Below are 27159 nucleotides of genomic sequence, written 5' to 3' on the forward strand. Positions count from 1 at the left end.
TCCCACACAAAAATGTGTGAAAAAGGTGATTTTTTCAGCTAAATTTGAGGTTTGCAGGGCATTCTGGGTAAGGAAACGGTGGGGGATCCACGCAAGCCATACCTCCCTGGAATCCCCCGGGTATCTAGTTTTCAGAAATGTGTGAGTTTGGTAGGTTCCCCTAGGTGGCCGCCGAGCACCGGGCCAAAAACCCAGGTGACCCCCTTGCAAAACCAGGTCGTTTTGATGTAGGCAATTTTCATGTCGCCTCAATACGTTTTGGGCCCTTGCCTGTCGCGGGTACTTGGGCCTCCCACACGAGTGAGGCACTGTTTTTATCGGGAGACCCGGGGGAATGCTGGGTGGTAGGAAGTTTGTGTCAGCCCAGTGATGCCACAACTTTCCCACACAAAAATATGTGAAAAAGATGATTTTTTCAGCTAAATTTGAGGTTTGCAGGGCATACTGGGTAAGGAAACTTTGGGGGATCCACGCAAGCCATACCTCCCTGGAATCCCCCGGGTGTCTAGTTTTCAGAAATGTGTCGGTTTGGTAGGTTCCCCTAGGTGGCCGCCGAGCACCGGGCCAAAACCCAGGTGACCCCCCTTGCAAAACCAGGTCGTTTTGATGTAGGCAATTTTCATGTCGCCTCAATACGTTTTGGGCCCTTGCCTGTCACGGGTACTTGGGCCTCCCACACAAGTGAGGCACCATTTTTACCAGGAGACCCAGGGGAACGCTGGGTGGTGGGAAATTTGAGTGAGCCCAGTGATGCCACAACTTTCCCACACAAAAATGTGTGAAAAAGGTGATTTTTTCAGCTAAAAGTGAGGTTTGTAGGGGATTCTGGGTAAGGAAACGTTGGGGGATCCACACAAGCCATACCTCCCTGGAAGCCCCCGGGTGTCTAGTTTTCAGAAATGTATGAGTTTGGTAGCTTTCCCTAGATGGCCACCGAGCACCGGGCCAAAAACCCAAGTGACCCCCTTGCAAAACCAGGTGGTTTTGAGATAGGCAATTTTGATGTTGCCTCACTGCGTTTTGGGCCCTTGCCTGTCGCGGGTACTTGGGCCTCCCACACAAGTGAGGCACCATTTTTACCGGGAGTCCCGGGGGAACGCTGGGTGGTGGGAAATTTGAGTGAGCCCAGTGATGCCACAACTTTCCCACACAAAAATGTGTGAAAAATGTGATTTTTTCAGCTAAAATTGAGGTTTGCAGGGGATTCTGGGTAAGGAAACGTTGGGGGATCCATGCAAGCCATACCTCCCTGGAAGCCCCCGGGTGTCTAGTTTTCAGAAATGTATGGGTTTGGTAGGTTTCCTTAGATGGCCGCCGAGCACCGGGCCAAAAACCCAAGTGACCCCCTTGCAAAACCAGGTGGTTTTGAGATAGGCAATTTTGATGTTGCCTCACTGCGTTTTGGGCCCTTGCCTGTCGTGGGTACTTGGGCCTCCCACACAAGTGAGGCACCATTTTTACCGGGAGACCCGGGGGGACGCTGGGTGGTTGGAAATTTGAGTAAGCCCGGTGATGCCACAACTTTCCCACACAAAAATGTGTGAAAAATGTGATTTTTTCAGCTAAAATTGAGGTTTGCAGGAGATTCTGGGTAAGGAAATGTTGGGGGATCCACGCAAGCCATGCCTCCCTGGAAGCACACGGGTGTCTAGTTTTCAAAAATGTATAGGTTTGCTAGGTTTCCCAAGGTGCCCGCAGAGCTAGGGTTCAAAAACTACAGCTAGACATTTTGCCAAAAAAGGGTCATTTTTCACTGCGAAATTGAGGTGTGACCACGTTGCGTTTTGCGCCATTTCCTGTCGCGGGCACTAGGCCGACCCACACAAGTGAGGTACCGTTTTTCTCGTAAGATGTTGGGGAACGCGGGGTGGGTAGAAATTTGTGGATCCACGCAGATTCCGGTACTTTCCACCACAGAAATGTGGGGAAAATGTGTTTTTTTTTGTCAATTTTTTAGGTTTGCAAGGGATTCTGGGTAACAGACCCTGGTGGGAGGCAGTCAAGTCACCCCATCCTGGATTCCCCTGGGTGTCTAGTTTTAAAAAATGTATAGGTTTGCTAGGTTTCCCAAGGTGCCCGCAGAGCTAGGGTTCAAAAACTACAGCTAGACATTTTGCTAAAAAAGGGTCATTTTTCACTGCGAAATTGAGGTGTGACCACGTTGCGTTTTGCGCCGTTTCCTGTCACGGGCACTATGCCTACCCACACAAGTGAGGTACCATTTTTATCGGGAGACTTAGGGTAAATGAGATTTGTAAAGGAACTGGTATTATCTTTTGACTCTCGATGCATTTCTGCCTTCCAAATGAAAGATATTGTGTAAAAAAGAAGTCATTCTAAAAAATGACTGATAATTCTCATGCTAGTATGAGTATTCCCAATTTCAGAAATGTGCAAATATCTACTGTTTCTAAACTCTATATTTTGTTCCCATTTCAGAACTACATAGGTGTCTTTCATACCGATTTTTCCATGTACACATTTTTACAGAATAATGACTATATACCCGGTACATAATAAAAAACCATTGCAAGTTGCTGCTCATTTTTTGGCTCTGGGTTCGTCGGGTTCTTGGTGAACCTACAAGTCCTATATATCCCCACAACCAGTAATGTCCAGCGGATGTAATGGTATATTGCTTTCAAAGAGCTGTCATAATTAGAAGAAGTTACAGGTGAAAACGTTGACACAAAAGGCTGTTTTTTTCAACTAATTTTCAATTTATCCTATATTTAACTGTTAGTTTCTATAAACAAACCTTGATGGATCTACACAAATGACCCCTTGCTGAATTCAGAATTTTGTCTTCTTCTCGAAAATGCTTTCCAGGATCCATTATTGCTTTTGTACCCATTTCTGCCATTAACTGGAAGGAGGTCAAAAGCACAAAAAGTAGCAAAAATAGGCTATGTCCCAGAAAAATGCCAAAACTGTGTAAAAAATGTTGGGTTTCTTACAAAAGTCTGGTATCCCCGAAAAGCTGGGAAAATGGTGATTTCAACCCCACAAACCCTTTTTTGATAACATTGCAGGGACAAACCCAGATGCTTTCATTTGCAGCCGGTTTTTCCCATTTTTCCGAAAAAAACAAAATGTTGCTGTATTTTGGCTCATTTCTGTGACCCCTCTAGGAGAATCCACAAACCCTGAGTACCTTTAGAATCCCCATGATGTTGGAAGAAAAGGACGCAAATTTGGCGTGGATACCTTATGTGGTCAAAAAGTTACAGGGGCCTCAGTGTGCACTAACCCAAATAGCCAAAAAAGGGCGTGGCACAGGAGGGGAAAAGGCCTGGCAGCGAAGGGGTTAATGTACCACCAAACTAGATATGTAGCACTCAGGGATTATTTATTTCATTTCATTACACACCTTATTTTTCAAACAGGGTTGCTTCTTTTTTGCAAAAAAAGAACTTTTAAACATATAAACACAAAATGTACAATTTGTATACAGCATGAAGTCTTTAATCAAATACAATGTACAATCATGTTAAAATGTTGAGCTTGTGTGGGCAATGTAACTGTGCTGCACATCTGGGTAGGTTGTCTCATGTGATGTACAAGGTATTTTTCACAAATTAGGTCATCAGCAACCTGGATGGATAAAAAACACCTCTAACATAAGAGTGCACTCAATAGGCTTAAAATAGTCATATGACCTATTAAAACCCTAGATTGTCCCAACTTCCTCTGCCACTCACAATCATCTGACATTAATTAGGCATGGTAATTGGTGGACGTGACATTATGACCCGAGTCTGCCTCTGTGCTCTGCTGACCTTCAAACACCGGTGTGGAATTAATATTAGCCACTCACCTCTGCTGTTTACAGTGGGTGTTTCTTACTTGACTTGTTTCCATGGTCACCAATTAATGCACACAACTGGTTCTCTTGCAAGTCAACCTAGTTAACAACACCCCTTTTCTTTCACATCTCCTTCTGTAGGCTACATATGGCCCATCCATGTGACAACAATTCTGTCTAGTATGTGAAGTACAGAAGCTGATGTCCTCTCTAAAGGTGGATTGTATTTGGGATCTGTGTTAAGTGTGAGTATAACAAGGAGAATGAAATGATAGATGTGGGTCAGAGATGGTCTGAGAAATGTCACATCACTTGCATTAGTGAAGATAAGTACCAGCAAACACATACCTGAGCCTAAGGAACCCATTAGTACAACAAGTAGAAACAAGTGAAGTAAGGTTGATATCCAGAAAATTACATGTCATTGAGCTGCTATTAACTGGTTAAGGAATCCTCCAAGGCGTACTCTCTATAGAATAGAATAGATACTTCTCAATGCAGTCAGTTTTTCATTACTAAATCAGTTTATTTCAATAGTGACATGTATACTGTGACAGGCAGAGAGCACACCCAGACACATACACCCAGGAGTGTACATGGAGGATTCTCCTTGCTATCAGAAGGAGCCTCTTTCAGGCCAGCTTGATGTCCTTGTGGTGGATTGATTCTGTTGGCACCAGCCTTAGTTGATTGTTTTGTTTGGTTGAACTATTGATTTGTTTCTTGGAGCTCCTTTACATTTCTTTTCATTCTGTCTTCTGCAGCCACGCGTGAGGGAACTGGCTGAGCCACCACCACATGGTGTTGATCTGAAACTACAGTAAGATTAGAATTTCTGACTGGTTTATGCCTTCACATAAGGAAGTCATTGGTGATCCATTGTGTGATCCATCTGCAGCACAGATGCCATGAGCTGTGATATTTTAAATGGACAGGTACTGAGTACCTGCACTTTTGAATTTGAGAGGAAGAGTACTAGCACTTCTGAATTTTTGATTTCAAGATCTGGTTACTTCCCAGCTCCTCTCAACTCTGATACAAACTGAGGGAGCTTTCAGGGGACCTTTGATGCCTCGACTTCATCTCACACTTCTTACCAACAGAGTGCAATTCATCATTTGCCAAAACAATCTTAATGTAATATCCCTGGTGACATGTCATTCTGCATGCACATATACACATTTCTAATAGAAACAGGAGCTCACAGTGATGTTTAAAGTAGAGAAGGAAACAGCAGCAGAAAAGAGGGAAATGTGAGTGTCAAAACAAGATGCAATAGAAAATCATCATTTGGGTCAGGAAAATTGAACATGGAAATCTGTTTGGTCATAATATAGTTACCAGAATTTCTAGGGGTATCTAACTCCAATTATAAGTAACTTTGTGATATATAGATATATGTGTGTGCGTGTGTAGTGAGTGTGTGGTTTGTGTAGTGTGTGTGTGTTTGGGAATGTGTGTGTGTGTGTGCGCGCATCTTCAAAGTATGTATATATGGATCTAAAATATCTTCTTCAATATTTTAACCCTCGTTATTCCAGTTATGATATTGTGAACCCTCAAAATTGTGACTTTGATATTCTCTACCACAATCCTTGTAAGGAACCATTTCCAGGTAAGAGGTCTCTGTACAGAACTACTTACATTGCATAGTCCTCCTTATAGGTCATCTCTGTGAAGTCCGGGAAAAGTAGCAAACTTAAGGCATGAAGCGGCAGGATTGCGGCGATCATGACATCTCCCGCCTTGTAGGCAACATGCTGATTGGTGCGGTTCAGAACACAGCTAGCGGCATCCTCTGAAGCTCTCCAAGAAAGACATTGAGCAGCTGCCACCAGGAAAACAAAATGCAGCCATGACATCACTTGAGCAAATGATGGTGAAACTGGGCGAGTGAAACCTTGCAGTTGAGCCAGGCAGGAGTTGACGGGGGCATTGCCCTTAGAAGGAAGTCACGTCTGGCGAGAGTCCTCAAGCTGCCAAAGTAAAAATACAGATAGAAACCACTTGTAAATGCAGGTGAATACGGCGGTACTAAGGTACTTGCACATTTCTGTTACCCTAAAGCCTCTGGCCATATTTATGACCCTAGTGGTGCAGGGCAGCTCTGCAAGTCAGCTTGCTGCCCTGGCTTACATCACAGGGAAAGGCCAGGAATGTGCATTATTTATCCAATACTGTCCATTCCTGTCCTCTTCTCTTGCACAGGGCTTCTTTTAGCAGCCTACCGCCAATGTAGGGGCAGGATGGGGTTCCTTCCTGCACTAAAAGAATCCTTAAAGTTTTTTCCTGTTTCTTCGTGCGCTGCAGAAGACAGCGCACTTAGAAAGAGGAGGTAACAAGGAGAAATAGAGCTATGTCTCCTCTTTAAGCCTCTCTTGGGGGTTCATATCATTTGGCACATTTCAAGGTTTACAAGGGCTTGTAAATCTGGGAATGCGTCAAAAACCATGGGTGTTGCATGGGAACACCCACGCAACACCCATGTAACACCTAAACATAGCAGAGTAATGCACTGCTGCGATTTGCGCAGCGTCGCAATGCTCCAGATATTTGAAGCCACTCAAAGATGCGCAAAGTGGTTTTGAGTGAGTTAAACAATATGACTTAAGGTTTGCGTCACTCCTGCATCATGCAACGCAAACTGGGTCATCCATATGGCCCTCATTTTTAGATTCAGAAGCTCTGAAATGTGAGATGAGCAAAGGAACAGAAGAAATGCAATTCACCTTTAATTTGGAAACTTATTATAGTCAGATTGCTGGAGCAGAGTTTTCTGTTGAAAAATTTATCGTGTTTTAAGCTCCAGTTTTGTCTATATGTTATGATTTAAACTACTAATTTGAAAACACTAATAAATAGTTTGTTTTGTTAAAAGTCTGAACTAACCAACATTACTAATGAGAGGAAACGATTACACGTGGGTCGCATATATGTTGCTTAGTAATAATGTGCGGTTTTACTAAATGAGTGTTGTAAAAGTGCTATTTGTTTCATGTTTATGCTTTTAAAATAACGTGTACTAATGCTTTATTGCGTTGCAGAAGGCCAGATAATTACATACACATATGGGTATTAGTGGGGATTAACACTGTTTAATCATTATGCTGTGGTAACGTTGTTTTGTGTTTCTTTTAATTAAGATGGTCCGTTTTGGCCTAAATCAAGATGGCTGCCTTTTACAGCATGCACTCGAGTGATTGAATTTTGATGAGAGGCCTTGCTGAACATGGTCGAGAGTCACCTGACCGCAGCCTTTGCCTGGTTAGAAAGCTTTCCGTGAGGACAGCAGTTCTGGGAACATTTCCAGCTGCCCTTGGACAAGGATAAAGCCACAATGAACAATTGCGGTGGCTCTGCTAAGATATCAAGGAAGAACATTTACGAAAGATACATTTGCAAACTCGAGTTTCCTTCTTCCGTCTTTTTATTTTTGTGATTTTTCCTGAGCGGAGGTTTCCTAAATGTAACTGAATGGCATCCTTTCCTGTCCGCTCTGCTCGGCGGTTCAACGGATATCTAACATTTGTTTGTAACTTTTGTTCGTAACTTTTCCTATAAATATGTTAGACTAGAGAGGGTCCGTGTTCTTCGTGTCCATTGCGTCCATTGCGTTCAGTGCGTTCATCGCGTTTTGGACTTCTTCCTGAACCTATGCTGAGGACGGCATCTCGAGAGGCTTTACTGAGAGACCTGTCCTGACCCTTTTAGCTAGAATAGGTAACTATGAGAATAATGATTTCGCTAATGATTGACTTTCATTTTGAACTAATTTAGATAAATAAGCATTTGTTTGAATTACGGTGTTGGGTGTTCATTTCTTGTCATTTATTGAGTTTCAAATGTATTTCCTATGTTTTAAAATCACCAAAAAATACAGTGTGATGGGCCCTAGCGTATGATGTGTGTTTGTGCGTGTGACTGTAGGTTTACTCTGTCCGTGGAAGCAGGGAGAATTTATATGCGCCGATCTGCAGCAGTTTCCTGGTAGCAGTATGATGGTTTGATTATTGTCTTGATCAGATTAGATTGCTTGTACATTGGCTTTTGATTCATTGATTATTGATTGATGTTGGTATATGTACTAATACTATATGTTGAAGTCGTCGTATTGAGTTTTATGTAGTGCTTCTGGAACTTGGGAGCTGGTGACGGTTCCGTAGTAGGGCAGAGGGAAGTGTGTGCTGCTCTCGGGAAAAACGGGATTGTTGGAATTACCTGTACGTATGCAGGAAAAACGTGTGACAATTGAAGTTGCGCGTCACATTGTCTGGGTTCGGAATCAGTGACATTGTCGTGTGTTACTATTAGGGATATATTTTCGGTAAAAGGAGTGTGTATGGTAGCGGAAGGTTATCTGTGAAACTCTGGTCATAAGTCCCAGGGATCCGTAAGGTTTGCCGTTAAAGCTTATCGTGGGAGGAGTAATAGGTATTCTCTGAGCTTGTCTGAAGGACTGGGCAGAGGTAAGCGCCGCTTGGTTAACGTGTGTTATAATTCTGTAGTGGGACAGACTGTTCGCTGTTCTCGGGAAAGACAGGATTCTGTGTGCATGTGCTACATTTTCTGGTGTGAAAGTGCGTGAATGTATGAGCATTTAATTGATTGTAAGACTCTTTGGAGTAGTCCTAGAGGAAACAGTTAAGGGATGCATGGTAGAAGGGCAGATTAGAGGGAAGTGCTACTGTGTCAACGAGAGTAATAATTCGGTAGTGGAGCAGAGGTAAGCGCTGTTCTAGAGAAAAGCGGGATTTTTGTGAAAAAGATTTTCTTTACTATTCTGTGGTTAGCGAAACAGACAATGGAGATGTTTATATGTTGTAACTAATAGATTTTGTGGAATCTGAAACGAAGTCTACCAAAAAGGCTTTGTAAAGGAGGGGTAGATGAGTGACAGGAGACAGGAGCAGAAGCGACTGCAGCGACTGCTGACGTCATACAGACCGCGCTCTGATTGGGTAGTGGATCAAAACAGTGCTCGCGCTAGGATTGGTGCGTTAGTGTGAGCCGCGCAGGGATTGGAAGGAGTACAGAGTGACGTAGACGCTCCAGGATTGGTGCGTTGGTGTGAGTCGCGCTGTTATTGGACAAAAGATCCGTAACTGTACGGAAGGGGATTAGTGAATATTGGTAAACATTACAATGTATTACCAACCGGAGGAAAAGAAGAAGAAATCCTTGTTCGGTAAAATAAAGAAGTGGTTTGACAAGGATAAGAACATAAAAACCAGAGAGGGTGAATTGCTACCTCCAACGAGAACTCCTGCATCCTTCATGGTTGCGAAATATGGTTATCATACATGTATATGGTTAGATAACTGGGCTAAGTATACTAAGGACGATGGTGTCTTAGCGTTCCCGGAACATGGTTCATTTAATTTGGCCGTGTTGAGAAATTTACGGGAAAAGATGATGTGTCTAGAGCCTAGACCATGGCCGACACAGTTCGAGGCATTGGTGGAATGGGAAGATGAGGTGCATGAGCGAGAAAAGCAGAGGAGTGTAAACAATTATAGGTACTTTTTTGGGAGGAAATATGATCGTGAAACTCATCATGATCGCATGAGGAGATGGCGAGATGCTAGTATGTCAGAAGGATTATATCCTATGAGGACAGTTGAAGAAGCGGAAGGGAGGAAAGGTGCAGCGAAGGTGTCTGATGCAGAAGTGAGAAGGTATGGAGCTAATGATTATGAGGATGAGGTCTTGGATGACATGATTTACAAGAGACCACCTCCATTTAGACCAGAACCAGAAGAGAGCACGCCAGTTGCTACTCCAATAAGAGATACTTTGCGAATTATTAAAACTGAAGTTGTGACACCTGATCTGAAAAGTGATAGCTCTTTCACGGAAAGGGAAAGAGAGAGAGAGCGAGAGAGAGAGAATCGAGTCAGTGACGAGAAAACAAGAGAATTAGCCAGAACCATATCTGAACTGACTGAGAAAATTAGAGAGCTAACGAAAAATCTTGAAGCAGTTACGGTGCCTGTAACTATTGGTCCGGTTGTGCCTATTTTTGATAAGCAAAGAATGGGTGAAAATGGTTTGACAGTTCCCTATGTTGGAAATGGTTTGGTTGGTACTTGTTCTTTGGAGGAATCAGGAATGAGGACGGGAGGAAATAATTTGAGTCAATTGAGACATGACACCTGTAGTGGAGGATTAGATGTACAGCCTAATTCAGGATTGAATACTGGCTGTTTGGGAGGAACAATTCTGGAACCACAGAGTGTGACAGAACGAGTGGGTGCAGTGAAAAAGTCTACTGAAATAACAGCTGAGGATTTGAATGATTGGTTGAAAGTTCTTCAAAAGAAGGATAAAGATTCACAGGCAATTGATGTAGCAAGGTTGCGCATAGAACTGGAGGAGCTTATTGCAGGGACAATTCCTACAGATATACTCAGAAATCATCATGATGGGGAGTTGTTATTCATGTGTAAAAGTATCACCTGGAGGGCTAAGAGTACACATGACAGGTTAAGAGCAATAGCGAGTGAACAAGGAGTTGACATGGATAAGGTGAAAGCTTTGCAGAAGTCTTACAGGATGGATTTCACAGACAAAGATATTGAAAATCTAAATGGTGCTGGTAGAACAGGACAGATTAAGGAAATGATTGCCTTATTGCGAAAATGGGGTGATGTAGAAAAGTGGAAGGATAGATGGTACAAGAAAAGGGAAGATTCAGTGGATAGGAATTATTCAGCTTTCCCTGTGAGAGAAAAAGAGAAGACTGTGGATGCTTATCCTATGAGAGAGATTCCTGGAGGAGGATATGTACATGTTCCATGGACTTGACAGGATATTTTATCATTTACGAATGATTTCCCTCGACTGAGAGAAAAGCCCGTCGAGTGGTATAGGCAGGTAGACAGGTTTGTGAAATTGTCAAAAGTGCTGTGGATTGACCTGAATAGTCTGTTTGATATAATTGTTCCAGCAGACTTGTGGGCAGAGTGTAAAATAGTTATAGATTGGCCTGCAAAGGAGCATCCAAGAGATCCGAAAACAGGAGCACCAGATCCAGAGGTTATGAAGAAGTATGATCAGGTTATAGTGTTCCTGAAAAATAAAGTACCCCCGAAAGAGACAGACTGGGTTAAGATAGATCGAACACATCAGGAAGCAAAAGAATCAGTTCATGCTTTTTACGAAAGGCTGATACTGGCTTTTAAACAGCTCAGTGGAGATGAACACCTGGGTGACAAGGATTTGAGTCATTTTGTATACAGGTTTGTATATGGCCTGAGACCTGAAATCAGTGAAAGGATTCGTGAGCATACAGTTGATTGGCAGAGTAAAAAGATTGATGAAATCTTGAGACATGCAAAATACTTCAGTGATGAGATTGAAGCAAAACAGAGAAAGCTGAAAGAAAAGGCAATGTGGGCACAGGTGAAAGTTGCTGAGAGACAAGAAGCACTGTTGGTGGAACAAGCAAATAATCCAGGAAATAGACCCAGATATGCAGGAAAAGGAAAGTGGAATTTAGAGGAGGCCAGGAAGAAGTTCCCTTGTCACAACTGTGGACAATTGGGGCATTGGAGATCCGAGTGTACCAATCCACCATTAGTGAGTAATGAAAATAAATCATTGAATCAACAGGTGCAGAACGAGGGGTGTAATCAACCGCAGCAACAACAGAAGGTTGTCAGACAGCAGAGTCAAGAGCCAAAACCGCCCTTGCCGCAGAATAGAGGGTCCCAAAAGTATAACCAGGACTCAGGATTCTACAATGATGAGCAGGTAAACAAACCGAGACGTTCTAATCTGGTACAACAGTACTGGTTAAAGAATGAGGGGAGTGAGTCTGAAGGGGACTATTGACGGTGCCGAAGAGAGGAGGAAGAGTGCATACTTGGTGCAACTCTAGAAATAGACCAGTCAGGACCATTTGTAGATGGGAAAATAAATGGGGAGAGTGTTACTTTTTTGGTAGACACAGGAGCGACGAGATCAACTGTCAGGTCAGCAGATATTAGAAATCTTCCTCTTTCGGACGAAGCAATCCAAGTGGTTGGTGTAGCCAATACACAGATTAAGACTCGTTTTACTGAACCAGTAAGGGTGAGTATAGGGAAATTTTCAGACATGCACAGATTTGTTGTCTGTGACACTAGTCCAGTGAACGTATTAGGTAGGGACCTATTGTGCAAGAAGAATTGTACAATTTTTTGTACTCCGGATGGAATAGCTTTTGAGACACCAGATGAGGATGTTTTGTACCGGATGACTCTAGATAATAGAGAGAGTGAGATTGTTGGTACATATGCTGTGTTTAATCCAGATGATTTGCCTCAGGAGTTGAGACACACAGTGAAAACAGCAGTTTGGGATTTTACTGGAGAAGATGTGGGGTTGATGAATAATGTAGATCCAGTGAAGATTTAAGTGAAAGAGGGAATTGTTTATCCTAATATTTCTCAGTACAGATTGACACCAGAAATAATTGAGGGAATAACTCCTATAATTGACAAGATGATTCAACAGGGTGTTTTGAGAGAGATACTGAGTAGCCCGTGTAATTCACCGATAATGGAGCTAAAGAAACCTAATGGAAAGTTCAGGATTGTACAAGATTTGAGAAAAGTTAACAAAATTGTGGTGGCATGTTGTCCCATTGTGCCAAATCCTTCAGTGATTTTGTATCAGATTCCTCATGATGCTGAGTGGTACACGGTGATTGATTTGTGTCATGCTTTCTTTTCAATTCCATTGCATCATGACAGCCAGCCGATTTTTGCCTTCCGGTTTGGCCAGCGTATTTTAGCATGGTGTCGTATCCCACAGGGGTATACGGAGAGTCCTTCGATATTCAATCAGTTATTGAAGAAATCATTGGAGAGTTTGATCATGCCTGAAAGTCCAGTACTAGTGCAGTATATCGATGACTTACTTGCGGCATCGAAGACACGTGAAGCTTGTGAAGTAGATACCATAGCTTTACTGAATCATCTGGCAGATGGAGGGTTAAAGGTATCTCCAGCCAAATTGCAATTTTGCAAGAAAGAGGTGCATTATCTTGGACACAATATTGAAAAAGGTCTGAGAAAAGTGACCGATGACAGGATCAAAATTATCAGAGGAATGAGAGCCCCAATGACCCAGAGAGAAGTGAGGATGTTTCTGGGGATGGTGGGTTATTGTCGTCAGTGGATAAGTAATTTCTCGCTGATAGCAAAGCCACTGATTAAGCTGACAAAAAGTGAAGTGAGAGACCCATTGGAACTGGATGGAGAACAAATGGCAGCATTTGAAGAGTTGAAGAGCAGAATGTGTGAAGCCCCTGCTTTGGGAATGCCAGACTATGAGAAAGAGTTTGAGTTGTACTGTAGTGAGAGAAATGGGTGTGCACTTTCAGTGTTAATTCAGAAGCATGGACAACTGAGAAGGCCGATCGCGTACTTCTCCTCGACACTTGACCCTGTAGCTGTGGGTTTGCCAGGTTGTCTGAAAGCAGTAGCTGCTACATGCAGAAGCTTAGAACAGAGTGAGGGTATAATAATGGGATATCCTGTAAGGGTATTTGTACCTCATGATGTGGCTATTCTTTTGACAAGAAGCAGGACTCAGTACATGTCACATAGTCGGCTGACTAAATATGAGAAAATCATTCTGGGAGCATCAAATGTGACTCTTGAGAGATGTGTGAATGTGAATCCAGCGACACTTCTACCAGATGCTGAAAATGTGAATGTGGGAGATGATGTTGATCATGATTGTTTGGATGTGCTTGATTACTGCACAAAACCCAGACCAGACATAAGAGATTTACCATTGCCTGAGAGTGATCATGTGCTGTTTGTAGATGGATCATGTCTGAGGACTGATGATGGTGTGCTGAGTGCAGCATATGCAGTGTGCAAGGTTTCAGAAGTTATGGAAGCTTCGCCTTTGAAAGGAGTGAGATCTGCTCAAGTGGCTGAATTGGTGGCATTGACAAAAGCTTGCAAAATTGGGAAAAATCTGAGAGTGACTGTGATGACTGATAGCCAGTACGGATTTGGAGTCGTTCATGACTTTGGCCAGCTTTGGCTACAGAGAGGTTTCTTGACGTCGAGTGGGACTCCAATAAAGAATGCTGAAGTGATTGGAAAATTGCTTGAGGCGATACAGCTGCCTAAAGAACTAGCGGTTGTGAAGTGTGCTGCTCATGGACAAGGAGATGATTTTGTTACTCTTGGTAATAATGACAATGACATAGCGCAGTATTGTGCGAAAACAAATCAATCGATTAATATGGCACGAGAAAAGGAAATGTCTTTTTGTTCTGTGATGTTTACTAATGTCCTAGAAACGTGGGATGAAGTGAAACAGTTGCAGGATGAGGCAGGAGATGAGGAAATGAGAGATTGGATCAAGGCAGGTTGTGCCCCAAGAGAGACAGATCATGTTTGGATCTATAGAGATGGTAGACCAGTCATGCCAAATAGCATGCTATCAACAATGGCAAGAATGTATCATGGCCAGGGACATTTGGGAAGGGACGCGATGATTAGGTGATTCAAGCAGACCTGGTACAATGCAAAGTTCAGGTTGATTGCAGAAAGCATCTGTCAGAGATGTTTGATTTGTCAACAGTTCAATACTGGGAAAAAGACAGTGGTGAGTCTAGGAACAATAGGCAGAGAAGGAGGTCCTTTTACCAGAATGCAAATAGATTTCATTGAAATGCCCCAAGTGAACAAATTGAGGTATGTTCTAGTGGTAGTCTGTTTGTTCTCAAGATGGGTGGAGGCCTATCTGACTAGGAGAAATGATGGAATAACAGTTGCAAAGTTACTGTTGAGAGAGTTGATTCCTAGGTACGGGTTCCCAGTGACAATTGAGTCTGATAGAGGTGGACACTTCTATAATGAGCTCATGGGTTTAATTTGTGAAGCATTGAGCATACAGCAGAAGCTACATTGTGCATACAGGCCAGAGGCTTCTGGCGTCGTAGAGCAGATGAATGGCACAATAAAAAACCGAATTGGTAAGATGTGTTTAGCCACTGGAATGAAATGGCCTGATGTCTTGCCTCTAGTGCTGATGACCATTAGGTCTACTCCAGATAGAACCACAGGTTTGAGTCCGCACGAAATTTAATGGGACGTGCGATGAGACATGCATTTGTGCCTGTCAACAAGTTGATGACAATAACTGATTACATGATTTTGGATTACTGTAAAGGCCTGGCTGACGCAGTTCATTCTGTTTTCACCAGGTTGGAGAAGACGCTACCACACTTGAGAAGAAGCAAGCCCATGATCTGAGTCCAGGGGACTGGGTGAGGATTAAGGTACACAGAAGAAGAAATTGCTTGGTTCCAAGGTGGGGAAGGCCAAGACAAGTTATTCTGACTACGACAACTGCAGTAAAGTGTGCTGGTGTGAAAAACTGGGTGCATGCGAGTCATACTCTGAGAGTTCCAAATCCAAAGGATGGGACTGGTAAAGAGTATTTTGAAGAGTCAGATTCGAGTGATGATGAAGAAACTGAGTCAGTAAGAAGGAGAAAAAATCCTGAAAGAGCTGAAGGAGAAAGAGAGTCAGGTGATTCTTTCTTTCCAGGAGAGGTTTCAAGAGAAACATTGAGAGTCTCAGAGGGGAGATCGGATTCTGTAAGAGTGCCTGGAGTTCCAACAAGCAGTGGAGAAGAAAGAAGAGAAAAGAGAAATTCCACAGAGACTACTCCTGAATCAGATGAGGAGGTTGAAAATCCACTTGAGATTACACCTGAAGAAGCAGGGTCAGAAGAAGATAGAGAGGGACAGATTGCGGAAGACCCCCGAGGAGGTGTAGGGAACATTCCTGATAAGCTAGGTGAAGGGACAAGTAGACAGCAAGAAGATTGCGTGTCGGAGACCCGAGGAGGGAAAGAAATAGGGAAGTCTCAATCAGTGGTGGTAAAGTCTGTGGAGCAAAAGAAAACTGCTGAAGAACAAGAGGCAAATGAGACAGAATCAGATGAGAGTGATAATGAGAAATCAGAGGGTCGAGTTCTGAGAAAGAGAACTTGGATCGGAGAGAGAAATAATAAAGAAGTGAGACCAAAAAGGGTTGTAAGAGGAGATCTTTGGCCTAACAGGATAAAGAGGCTGAGATATAGACTGACACGAGCAAATTCATCGAAAAGCTGAACAGGTGAACGAAGTGTCGAGTCAGAATCAAGCAAAGGGTGAAAAACAAAAGGTCTCAAAAGAACCGGAAGAGATCAAGAGAATCAGAAAACCTAACCAGAAGTATAGGTCACCGGAATGGACGAACGTGGCACTGTCTGAAGGTGAAGAGGCAGAGAGTCAAGGAAATCTAGAGGGGACCGTACGAGAAGTGGTTGAGGAGAAAACTGTTGGAATCCTGAAAGTAATCTTGACTGACATTGGAGAAGAGTCAGATGCACAGGATGTTGTTGATGATCTGATACAATTTGATGTTGCTGAAGAAGAAGTGAAAAGTGATGAAAATCCAAATTGAGTGAACTAGAAGGAGTCACTTGGAGAAAAGTGAAAAGAAGAAAATCTGAAATTAGCTGTTTGGAATAATCTAGTGTTTTAAGTGTTTCAGTAGTGGAGTAGAAGAGGCTAAGTCAAAAGACACTGCCAAAGTAGTAAAATGGCTAACACAGAGAATAATCAAAGTAGATGTGCCTTTTTGAAAAGATGGTGTAGAATGTGCTGCTGCTGTACTGGATTATTAATGCTATTATGGGGTGTACTAGCTTTACTAGTTACTTTTAGAGTTACAATAGACCAGTTTGGAATACATACTGAGAATGTGACCAATGTAGAGAAGAGTTCACAAAAAGTAGTTCCAACTAGAATTAGTAACATTTACATACATAAAGATAGGTCGATTAATGATTTTTCTAGCAATGTTTTTTCAAAGTTATTGTACGAATACGTAAAGACAATGGAAGTTAGGGATTGCTACGTTTGTATGCAATTACCTGCATCTGTTTCAGAAGGTGTTACTTATCACCATTTACCAGCTACGTATGGAATTTCATGTAGTGTGTTAAGTAGTGTTTTTTATTTGTTAGGGAAAATAGATTATGAAATGTCTAACAAAGATAACATTTTTGGGCAATTGCCTATGAACCAAAAGCTGAATCCAGCTAAAGAAGCTAACATTTTTGGTGAGATTTTTATTGAAAAAGAAGAATTAACTTTAGATTACATTTTTAAGAACTATTTAACTTGCAGTTTGAAAGAAGAGGAGAAGGCTTTCCTTAACATGGTAGAAGAAAGAAGAATGAGCATGCATGAGAAGGCAGGGAAATATAAAGTGAGTGAGACAATTTGGGACATTGAAATGGGAAAGGAATTGAGGAATGGAGCTAGTCCAACTTTAGATTTAGATGCACCACAGAAGGGTAAACTATGCATTACCAGAAAGAAGTCTCAATATGATACATATTTTGTTGGGACTAGTGAGTGTCATGATACATACTTTATTGCAACAGGATGGGGTTTTAAAGGTGGAGAAGATCCAGTTTTCCCAGGAGTGTATTATGTTTGTGGGAACAAGGCTTATTACAAGTTGCCTGACCATTGGTATGGCACATGTTATGTGGGCCTGGTCTTTCCAAAGATTTTTCATATAGATAGGATAGAAGATGTAGAACACATTAATTTACTAACATGTTTTAAGAGAGAAACTTGGTCAGAGATAGTGGGTGATATTTTTGGTGCCTTAATTCCAGCAGTGGGAATTTCTTTAAATGCATATGAGATTCGGAAACTGTCAACAGTGGTGGATCGCTTATCGACAAGTACCGCTGGAGGGTTTCTTTTGGTGAATACGGAGATGATTGCCGTACGTGCCATGTCTATGCAAAATCGACTTGCCCTTGATATTTTATTGGCCAAGGAGGGTGGAGTCTGCGGAATGCTGAAAGTTCAACATTGTTGCACTTACATTCCTGACGAAAGCAAAGACCTAAAGGTCTATATCAAAAATATTACTGATTTGCATGAAGAATTAGTACCCCTGGAAGCTGAAAGTGTCTGGACTAAAATAGCTAATAAGATAGTTGCTGTTAAGAGTTTTATTGCTAAGATAGGTAGTACCTTTATTGGTAAAATATTATTTCCTTTGACATGTGTAATTGTTGCTTTACTGATTCTAAGATTGGGGTGTTTCTGTTGTAAAAACAGGGGAGGGAAAAAGAGAATAATTAGAGGAAATACTGATAAGAAACAAAAGAGATCAAGGAGAGATCAGCAAGCAATAGAATTAGAAAAATTGAGGGAGAGTGTTTACTTGGAGACAAAGAGGGATGATGTGAGGGAGTCTGGTGTTTAATGTTGTGTTAAAAAGACATTTTCGATTTCTCCTAAAAATTGGGACTACATTTTTTTTTGGGTTGGTTTTTGTGTTTTTGTGGTGATAAGATATCACCAAAGGGGGGATTGCTGGAGCAGAGTTTTCTGTTGAAAAATGTATCGTGTTTTAAGCTCCAGTTTTGTCTATATGTTATGATTTAAACTACTAATTTGAAAACACTAATAAATAGTTTGTTTTGTTAAAAGTCTGAACTAACCAACATTACTAATGAGAGGAAACGATTACACGTGGGTCGCATATATGTTGCTTAATAATAATGTGCGGTTTTACTAAATGAGTGTTGTAAAAGTGCTATTTGTTTCATGTTTATGCTTTTAAAATAACGTGTACTAATGCTTTATTGCGTTGCAGAAGGCCAGATAATTACATACACATATGGGTATTAGTGGGGATTAACACTGTTTAATCATTATGCTGTGGTAACGTTGTTTTGTGTTTCTTTTAATTAAGATGGTCCGTTTTGGCCTAAATCAAGATGGCTGCCTTTTACAGCATGCACTCGAGTGATTGAATTTTGATGAGAGGCCTTGCTGAACATGGTCGAGAGTCACCTGACCGCAGCCTTTGCCTGGTTAGAAAGCTTTCCGTGAGGACAGCAGTTCTGGGAACGTTTCCAGCTGCCCTTGGACAAGGATAAAGCCACAATGAACAATTGCGGTGGCTCTGCTAAGATATCAAGGAAGAACATTTACGAAAGATACATTTGCAAACTCGAGTTTCCTTCTTCCGTCTTTTTATTTTTGTGATTTTTCCTGAGCGGAGGTTTCCTAAATGTAACTGAATGGCATCCTTTCCTGTCCGCTCTGCTCGGCGGTTCAACGGATATCTAACATTTGTTTGTAACTTTTGTTCGTAACTTTTCCTATAAATATGTTAGACTAGAGAGGGTCCGTGTTCTTCGTGTCCATTGCGTCCATTGCGTTCAGTGCGTTCATCGCGTTTTGGACTTCTTCCTGAACCTATGCTGAGGACGGCATCTCGAGAGGCTTTACTGAGAGACCTGTCCTGACCCTTTTAGCTAGAATAGGTAACTATGAGAATAATGATTTCGCTAATTATTGACTTTCATTTTGAACTAATTTAGATAAATAAGCATTTGTTTGAATTACGGTGTTGGGTGTTCATTTCTTGTCATTTATTGAGGTTCAAATGTATTTCCTATGTTTTAAAATCATGACTCAGGACAATGATTTTCAGGTTGCATTGACCTCATTGTAGATGCAGATTGGTTCTCCTATATTCAGTGTGGATAGAGTAATAGTGTGAATTTAGTGTGATGGGCCCTAGCGTATGATGTGTGTTTGTGCGTGTGACTGTAGGTTTACTCTGTCCGTGGAAGCAGGGAGAATTTATATGCGCCGATCTGCAGCAAGAGTGTGAAATATATATTCATAAACATCTATTATGTTCACCCTGTCTTCAGTCATTGTCAAGACATGGCCACACTAGGGTGACACCGGTTTGACCATAATTATCACTTTAAGTGCCTCTGCACTTTTGAGGATGTTCACAAATCAATGCTGCTTAAATACTCAATGTATGTGAAATGTATGGCTTGGCATGCATGATTCTTCCACATATAGCATACATCCCAGTCTAAAACACTGCATACTGACCAAACACCAGCACAGATACCTATAACCATAATTCCATGGCACATCCTAGACATGAAATGGCCACCGGTTACAAATATAGATTTATGCACAGTGTGCTGTAGCTGTTCTTTTCCTTCACACAACTCCTTTTTCACTGGAAGAGGGGGCATTTGTGGCCTAAAAGAGAGGGAGTGTTACAGGGTCTCTGGTGCTTTGGAATCCATTCTCTGCATCAAAAGAGCAGTTGAGTTTAGTTGAGTTTTATTGTACAGTTAATTAAAACCTTTACAATCATGCATCTCCTTTTGGACATTTTGCAACAAAATAAAATAGGTTGTCATTAAAACACAATAAAATTTGGATAAAATATGACCCAAGGAAAGATTTGAACAGCAAGAAGCAAAGTGCAATGGCATACGGATAAAAGTGCAATGTGCAAGACCACCATTTGACCGATACAGGGATTGTGGTGTATTTCATGCATGTCCCGCGGCATTCGTTGTAAGCATGCAATCAGTTCCCTGTCGATGTAATCTAAACATTACGGCAAAGAGTGGCCAGCCTCGTAAATCAGGATCTTAGCAGCAGTTATGGGGAGTACAAGAAAGCAAGAAAGCGTGGGAATGTAGAAAAAGTGCAAAGTGCGAAGTCAGCAATTATTACATCTATAGGATTATAATAAAAATCATAAGTATTCTGCTTATCTTACAACAGAGATCGTCTGTTGGCAGAGATTTTACTATGTGGTTAAACAACACATTTATAAGAAAACGTCGGATGCTTGGGGAAACTAAGTGCTACACAGCTATTTGCGGGAATATTGTTGGGAATATGCTTGAGAAGCAGGAAGCTAAAATAAAAAACCTCATGTAAGAAGAAGTGCGGAGTGCTAGAGCAGTCGGTGTTACATCTGTAAGATCCTAATGAAAAGCATAGGTATTCGACCTCACTTGCCGCAGTGTAAAGTGCTAGGTGCAAAATGGCTGTTCGCGGAGACCTCACTATAAGTAGCACAATGCATGCATTAGAGATCATTGGATACTAAGTGCAGAGCGGCTGTGTGCAGAATATTGCAATGCAGTAAAATAATGCATACATTATAAATCATTCAATATTTGAAAAAGAGAAATTAGTCAGCATAAAAGATATTTATATGGAACAGTCTGACTGGAGCGAGCCCTTTTGAAAGTGCATGGTATACCAGTCTTTAACGTTGCTGAAGTTGCCCTTAAGGCAGCAGCGAGGGTTGGATCAAAGTACTGTGGTCCGTTCGGCTGTAATACCGTCTGCAATCTGGTTAGCCTGTCTTTTTCGGATAAGTTCGGCGGCGGCTAGGTATTTTACCATGTGACAGCTTAGTTGGACATCCTCACCGGAGAAGCATGCTAACACTGCTTGTCTGCAAGTCCAAATGAGTTTCTTGTTAAAGAGTGGTCTTCGTCGGGTCCGACATTCCTGTGTCAAGGTCTTGCATATAGTTAGCAGATGCACTATGTCCTCCTCCCCCTTCCCGCAAAGTCGGCAGATTGCTGGCTTCGGGGGTGTAGACAAGGCGGCATCCGATATGCAGATGGTAGTATGCCTAGGCGGAGTTTCAGGAACTTCTCTTTTATGGTTCTGGAAAAGCTGGTATGAAGATAGACTTGAGGTGACACCATGCTATAAGACTACAAGGTGAACCAGCCATGAGCGCGCTCTGTCAGGGCCGCTTTATCATATATGAGTGATTCTTTTTTAACCTTGTTATTTACCATTTTTTTAAGCTAGCAAAGGTCCCTGGTAGCTCCCAAAGTTCCTCCAGTCTCGGGTGGTTGAGTGAGTTGTCAAAATAACGTCTGGCTGGAAATGCCTCCTTCGTTTTCAGTTCTTTCCAAAGGTAAGTGTTTAGCGAATCAGGTGGACCCCTTTTAATTTTAAACTAACTTTTAATGAATGCCCCTTTGTGGGTGAGCTCTTGCCTTTGTATACCGTACTCCAGCCTTAGTTGTGCGGGGGATGTGGATACTGTAGCCCACATATCATTCGGATTGCTCTTGTTATTGTACGACTTAGAGTTTCAGCTTCTCTCCCTCTCATGGCTTCGCTTCCGTAACTGATTGATGGTATAAGTTTCACATGGATCACTCTGGTTAAAGGGTGTAAATTTGGTCCAGAAATGTTGTTCTTCAGGTTTCTTCAGCGGTCATTATTCCCCCTTTTTCTTATAGTCCCACATTTAGCAGTATAATTCCCTTTGTTATCAATGATAACTCCCAGGTACTCGTCAATAGTACATATCATTGGCGGACTGTTCTCATCAAATACAATGGACCTTATCTTGCTCAAGAAGCCAGTTGTGTTCTTCAGATAAGTAGACATCTTTTGAACTAGAGGGTGGGGGTGACGTCCTTCCTGAATTTGTCATTTCCCAAGTTGTTTTTCAGTAATAAGTAGGGGCAGTTGAGGGACTGACAGTGGGCAACATGCCGACCATCATAGATCGGCAGAAGATCCCTTCTTTAGCTGTCAGGTGAGTGACACCCCCGACACCCCCGCGCCGCACGGCCACCAGCTGCTGTGTGTGCCCCCTCGCCTTGCCCTCTGCCTCGCTGCCTGCCTCGCTGCCGGCTGACGCCGCTGGCGTCTGTTTTTGCTTGTTTTGTCTAGCATTTGTGCTTGTTTGAACTGCATTTTCCTCCCGTGTTAGCAGTTTTTGTCTGACTTTTGTGCCTGTATTTTTTCTAGTCAGTTTCAGCCCTTTGCGTTCTCCTGCCTGTCTGCCCGCCTACCTCGCCGCCCTCCGCCTTCCCTCCCCGCTTCCCGCCACCACCGCTGACCACGCCCCTTTTTCCTTTCTGTTCCCTCCCTGCTCCCGCCTCCCAGCTGCCCCGCCCACCCGCGCACTTGGCCTTATATGGCGACCGTGCGACGCAGGTGAGTGTGACCCACTTGTGGGACACCCCCGCGCCGCACGGCCACCAGCTGCTGTGTGTGCCCCCTCGCCTTGCCCTCTGCCTCGCTGCCTGCCTCGCTGCCGGCTGACGCCGCTGGCGTCTGTTTTTGCTTGTTTTGTCTAGCATTTGTGCTTGTTTGAACTGCATTTTCCTCCCGTGTTAGCAGTTTTTGTCTGACTTTTGTGCCTGTATTTTTTCTAGTCAGTTTCAGCCCTTTGCGTTCTCCTGCCTGTCTGCCCGCCTACCTCGCCGCCCTCCGCCTTCCCTCCCCGCTCCCCGCTTCCCGCCACCACCGCTGACCACGCCCCTTTTTCCTTTCTGTTCCCTCCCCGCTCCCGCCTCCCAGCTGCCCCGCCCACCTGCGCACTTCGCCTTATATGGCGACCGTGCGAACGCGCAGCGGTCACGCGCAGCGGGCGCGCCGATTGTGCGCCGAAGGCGCGCCAAAGGTAAGCCCGTCTGCGCCCGTCCGCGACCGGACCGCACCCAGCGCCAGGACCCCTGGCCAACGAAGATCCCGACCGACCCGCCTGACGTACTCCGCCGCCACCCTCACCGCTCTCAACACCAGCCGACTCCCAGAATGCCATCAAGCCACTCCACGACGTACCCACGGACCTTTCAGCTGCCACGCCTGCAAGTTCACCTGCATCCGGACCAGCCTCGCACCAACACCCACCAAGTCGAACACCAGCAGCACCCACCTCAAGTGCATCCTGCTCAACACCCGCTCCGTCCACAGACACGCCATCGAACTCTGGAACCTTCTAGACGCCACAGCCCCTGACGTCGCCTTCCTCACGGAGACCTGGATGAACGCCTCTTCAGCTCCCGACATCGCCATCGCTATCCCAGAGGGCTACAAGATCGTCCGGAGGGACCGAAACGCCAACCAGATGGGAGGAGGCATCGCCATCATCCACAGGAACACCATCCGTCTCACGACCAGCACCGACAACACCCTGACCAGCGCCGAACACCTGCATTTCCAGATCCACACCAACCCGAACACCACCCTCAGAGGCACCCTGATCTACCGACCCCCTGGACCACGCACACAATTCAGCGAGGACATCGCCGACTTCGTCAGCCCGCATGCCCTCCCCTCCGCCGACTACATCCTCCTGGGAGACCTCAACTTCCATCTGGAGAACAACAACGACCGCAACACCAGCACCCTGCTCGACAACCTCGCCAACCTGGGACTCAAGCAACTGGTGTCCACCCCCACCCACCTTGCCGGACACACACTCGACGCAGTCTTCTCATCCAGCACAGACATAGACTTCAGCCACGCCACAGAGCTTCAATGGACGGACCACAGCTGCGTCCACTTCACCTTCAAGAGAACGACGACCCACCAACACCAGCAACAGGCAGCCCGCAGAAGCTGGAACAAGATCACAGCAGACCAGCTCGCCACCTCCCTGAACCAGCACCCTCCTGCCAGCTCAGCGAACCCCAGCCAAGCCGCCGACAACCTCACGAAGTGGATCAGCAACTGCGCGGACGAACTCGCCCCACTGAGGACCCCGCCTAGCAGACCCGGCAGCAAGAAGGCCCCATGGTTCACCGACGAACTCAAGAGCTCCAAGAAGAACTGCCGAGCCCTCGAGAAAGTCTGGAGAAGGGAACCGACACCGGACAACAGGACCTCCTTCAAACTTGCCACCCGGAAACACCACCAGCTGATCCGTGCCGCCAAGAAAACAGCATTCAAAGACCGGTTGGACAACAACGCACACAACTGCAAGGAACTCTTCAACATCGTGAAAGAGCTTTCCAACCCCAGCGCAGGAAACAACGACATCACCCCATCGCAAGACCTCTGCAACTCCCTCGCTTCATACTTCCACAACAAGATCGCGGACATACATAACAGCTTCAACAACCAACCAACGCACACCATGACCGAACAACCACCCCCCACCACCACCCTCCACGCCTGGACCCCGATCAGCACCGAAGACACCATCCGCACGATGAACTCCATCCACTCCGGATCACCGACCGACCCCTGCCCTCACCACGTCTTCAACAAGGCCGACGCTGTCATCGCACCCCACCTGCGAGACATCATCAACACTTCCTTCGACACCACCATCTTCCCTGAGAGCTGGAAGCACGCCGAACTCAGCGCCCTACTAAAGAAACCTACAGCGGACCCCACCGACCTCAAGAATTACCGCCCCATCTCGCTCCTCCCGTTTCCAGCCAAAGTCATCGAGAAGACCGTCAACAAGCAGATGGCCGCCTTCCTCGAGACGAACGGATCCCTCGACCCCTCACAGTCCAGCTTCCGAGCCAATCACAGCACCGAGACCGCCCTCATCGCCGCCACCGATGACATCCGAGCCCTGATGGACAATGGAGAAACAGCGGCCCTCATCCTCCTAGGCCTCTCTGCGGCATTCGACACGGTCTGCCACCGCACCCTAGTACGGCGCCTCAGCAACATCGGAATCCAGGACAAGGCGCTGGACTGGATCATCTCCTTCCTCGACGGAAGAACACAGAGAGTCCGCCTACCACCGTACAAGTCAGAGGCCTCCGAAGTCACCTGCGGCGTCCCTCAAGGATCATCTCTGAGCCCCACCCTCTTCAACGTCTACATGAGCCCCCTCGCGGCCATCGTACGCAAACACAACCTCAGCATAATCTCCTACGCCGACGACACCCAACTGATCCTCTCCCTGACCAACGACCCCGCCGCCACCAGATCCAACATGCACGAAGGGATGAAAGAGGTAGCCGAGTGGATGACGACCAGCCGCCTGAAACTGAACTCGGACAAGACGGAGGTCCTCATCCTGGGCTCCTCACCCTCCGCCTGGGACGACTCCTGGTGGCCTCCCGCCCTGGGCACCGCACCCAAACCGACAGACCATGCACGCAACCTGGGCTTCCTCCTGGACTCCTCCCTCTCCATGACCAGGCAAGTCAACAACGTCTCCTCGGCGTGCTTCAACATCCTACGCATGCTACGGAAGATCTTCTGGTGGATCCCCACCGAGACCAGGAAGACCGTCACCCAGGCCCTCGTCACCAGCCGACTGGACTACGGCAACGCCCTCTACGCCGGTACCACCGCCAAGCTCCAGAAGAGACTCCAGCGGATCCAGAACGCCTCAGCCAGACTCATCCTCGACATCCCACGAACCAGCCACATCTCCGGACATCTGAGAGACCTTCACTGGCTCCCCGTCAACAAAAGAATCACCTTCCGCCTCCTCACCCACGCACACAAAGCCCTACACGACCAAGGCCCGAGCTACCTCAACAGCCGAGTCAACTTCTACGCTCCCAAACGCCACCTCCGATCAGCCAGCCACGCCCTCGCCGCCGTCCCCCACATCCGAAGAGCGACTACAGGAGGAAGGTCCTTCTCCTACCTGGCCGCCAAGACCTGGAACTCCCTCCCGACCGACCTGCGCCTGACCCAAGACCACCTCTCCTTCAGGAAGAAGCTGAAGATCTGGCTGTTCGAGCAGTAGCGGCACCCCCCCCCCCCACCCCCCCCCAGCGCCTTGAGACCCTACGGGTATGTAGCGCGCTTTACAAGTGTCACTGATTGATTGATTGATTGAAATAAGGTCACTCCCTGCCAGTGGACTCTCTTTTGTGCAACGCTTGGCGCTATGTTTCAGCCAGGCGTGTCTCTTTCTTTAAATGCTTGATTCACTAACGATGTCAGACCTTCCCTTCACTCCTTTATTCTTTGGTTTGCATTTATATGACAGCACAATCAGTTCAATGACGGTAATATTTGACATACGTTTTTCCTCTGTCTTTGGAGTTTATTCCTACACCTCTTTTCCCTGCACATTGCCCATGCACTATTCGTGGCCTCTCTGTCTTTGGAGTTTATTCGTACACCTCTTTTCCCTGCACATTGCCCATGCACTATTCGTGGCCTCTCTGTCTTTGGAGATTATTCGTACACCTCATTTCCCAGCACATTGCCCATGCACTATTCGTGGCCTCTCTGTCTTTGGAGTTTATTCGTACACCTCCTTTCCCAGCACATTGCCCATGCACTATTCGTGGCCTCTCTGTCTTTGGAGTTTATTCGTACACCTCATTTCCCTGCACATTGCCCATGCACTATTCGTGGCCTCTCTGTCTTTGGAGTTTATTCATACACCTTTTTTCCCTGCACATTGCCCATGCACTATTCGTGGCCTCTCTGTCTTTGGAGTTTATTCATACACCTCATTTCCCTGCACATTGCCCATGCGCTATTCGCCGCCTCGTTCTTCTACGAAGGTTCGCGGATGTCTCCACCACGAGGCGACCCACCCCTTGGATGTGTCTGTGAGGTACGGATTGCTCCGGGCTTCTTCCGGTGCACCTGCTGTGATCTTTCTGTCAGCCCTTCTGTTAGAAATGGGATTTCTGGTTGGCTAGGGCTTGCGCCAAAGCCAGGCAGAAACCACCATTCTAGTCAGGGCTGGGGAGTTACACGCCAAAGATAACCCCTGCTCACCCCCTTG

At 45.0% G+C, this 27159-nt stretch overlaps 1 protein-coding gene across 1 annotated transcript in view; it reads right to left on the reverse strand.

The window, feature by feature from the left end:
* LOC146863701 (vomeronasal type-2 receptor 26-like) overlaps positions 1–27159 on the reverse strand; it is a 322573-nt gene that overhangs the window by 287469 nt on the left and 7945 nt on the right. The window contains exon 2 of the mRNA XM_085640670.1: positions 5450–5781. Within this exon, the coding sequence (XP_085496796.1) occupies positions 5450–5667 (218 nt within the window). The 5' untranslated portion in view covers positions 5668–5781. The remainder of the gene's footprint in view (positions 1–5449; positions 5782–27159) is intronic.

Source organism: Triturus cristatus, chromosome 2_1, assembly GCF_964204655.1.
Source record: "Triturus cristatus chromosome 2_1, aTriCri1.1, whole genome shotgun sequence".
Lineage (NCBI taxonomy): Eukaryota > Metazoa > Chordata > Amphibia > Caudata > Salamandridae > Triturus > Triturus cristatus.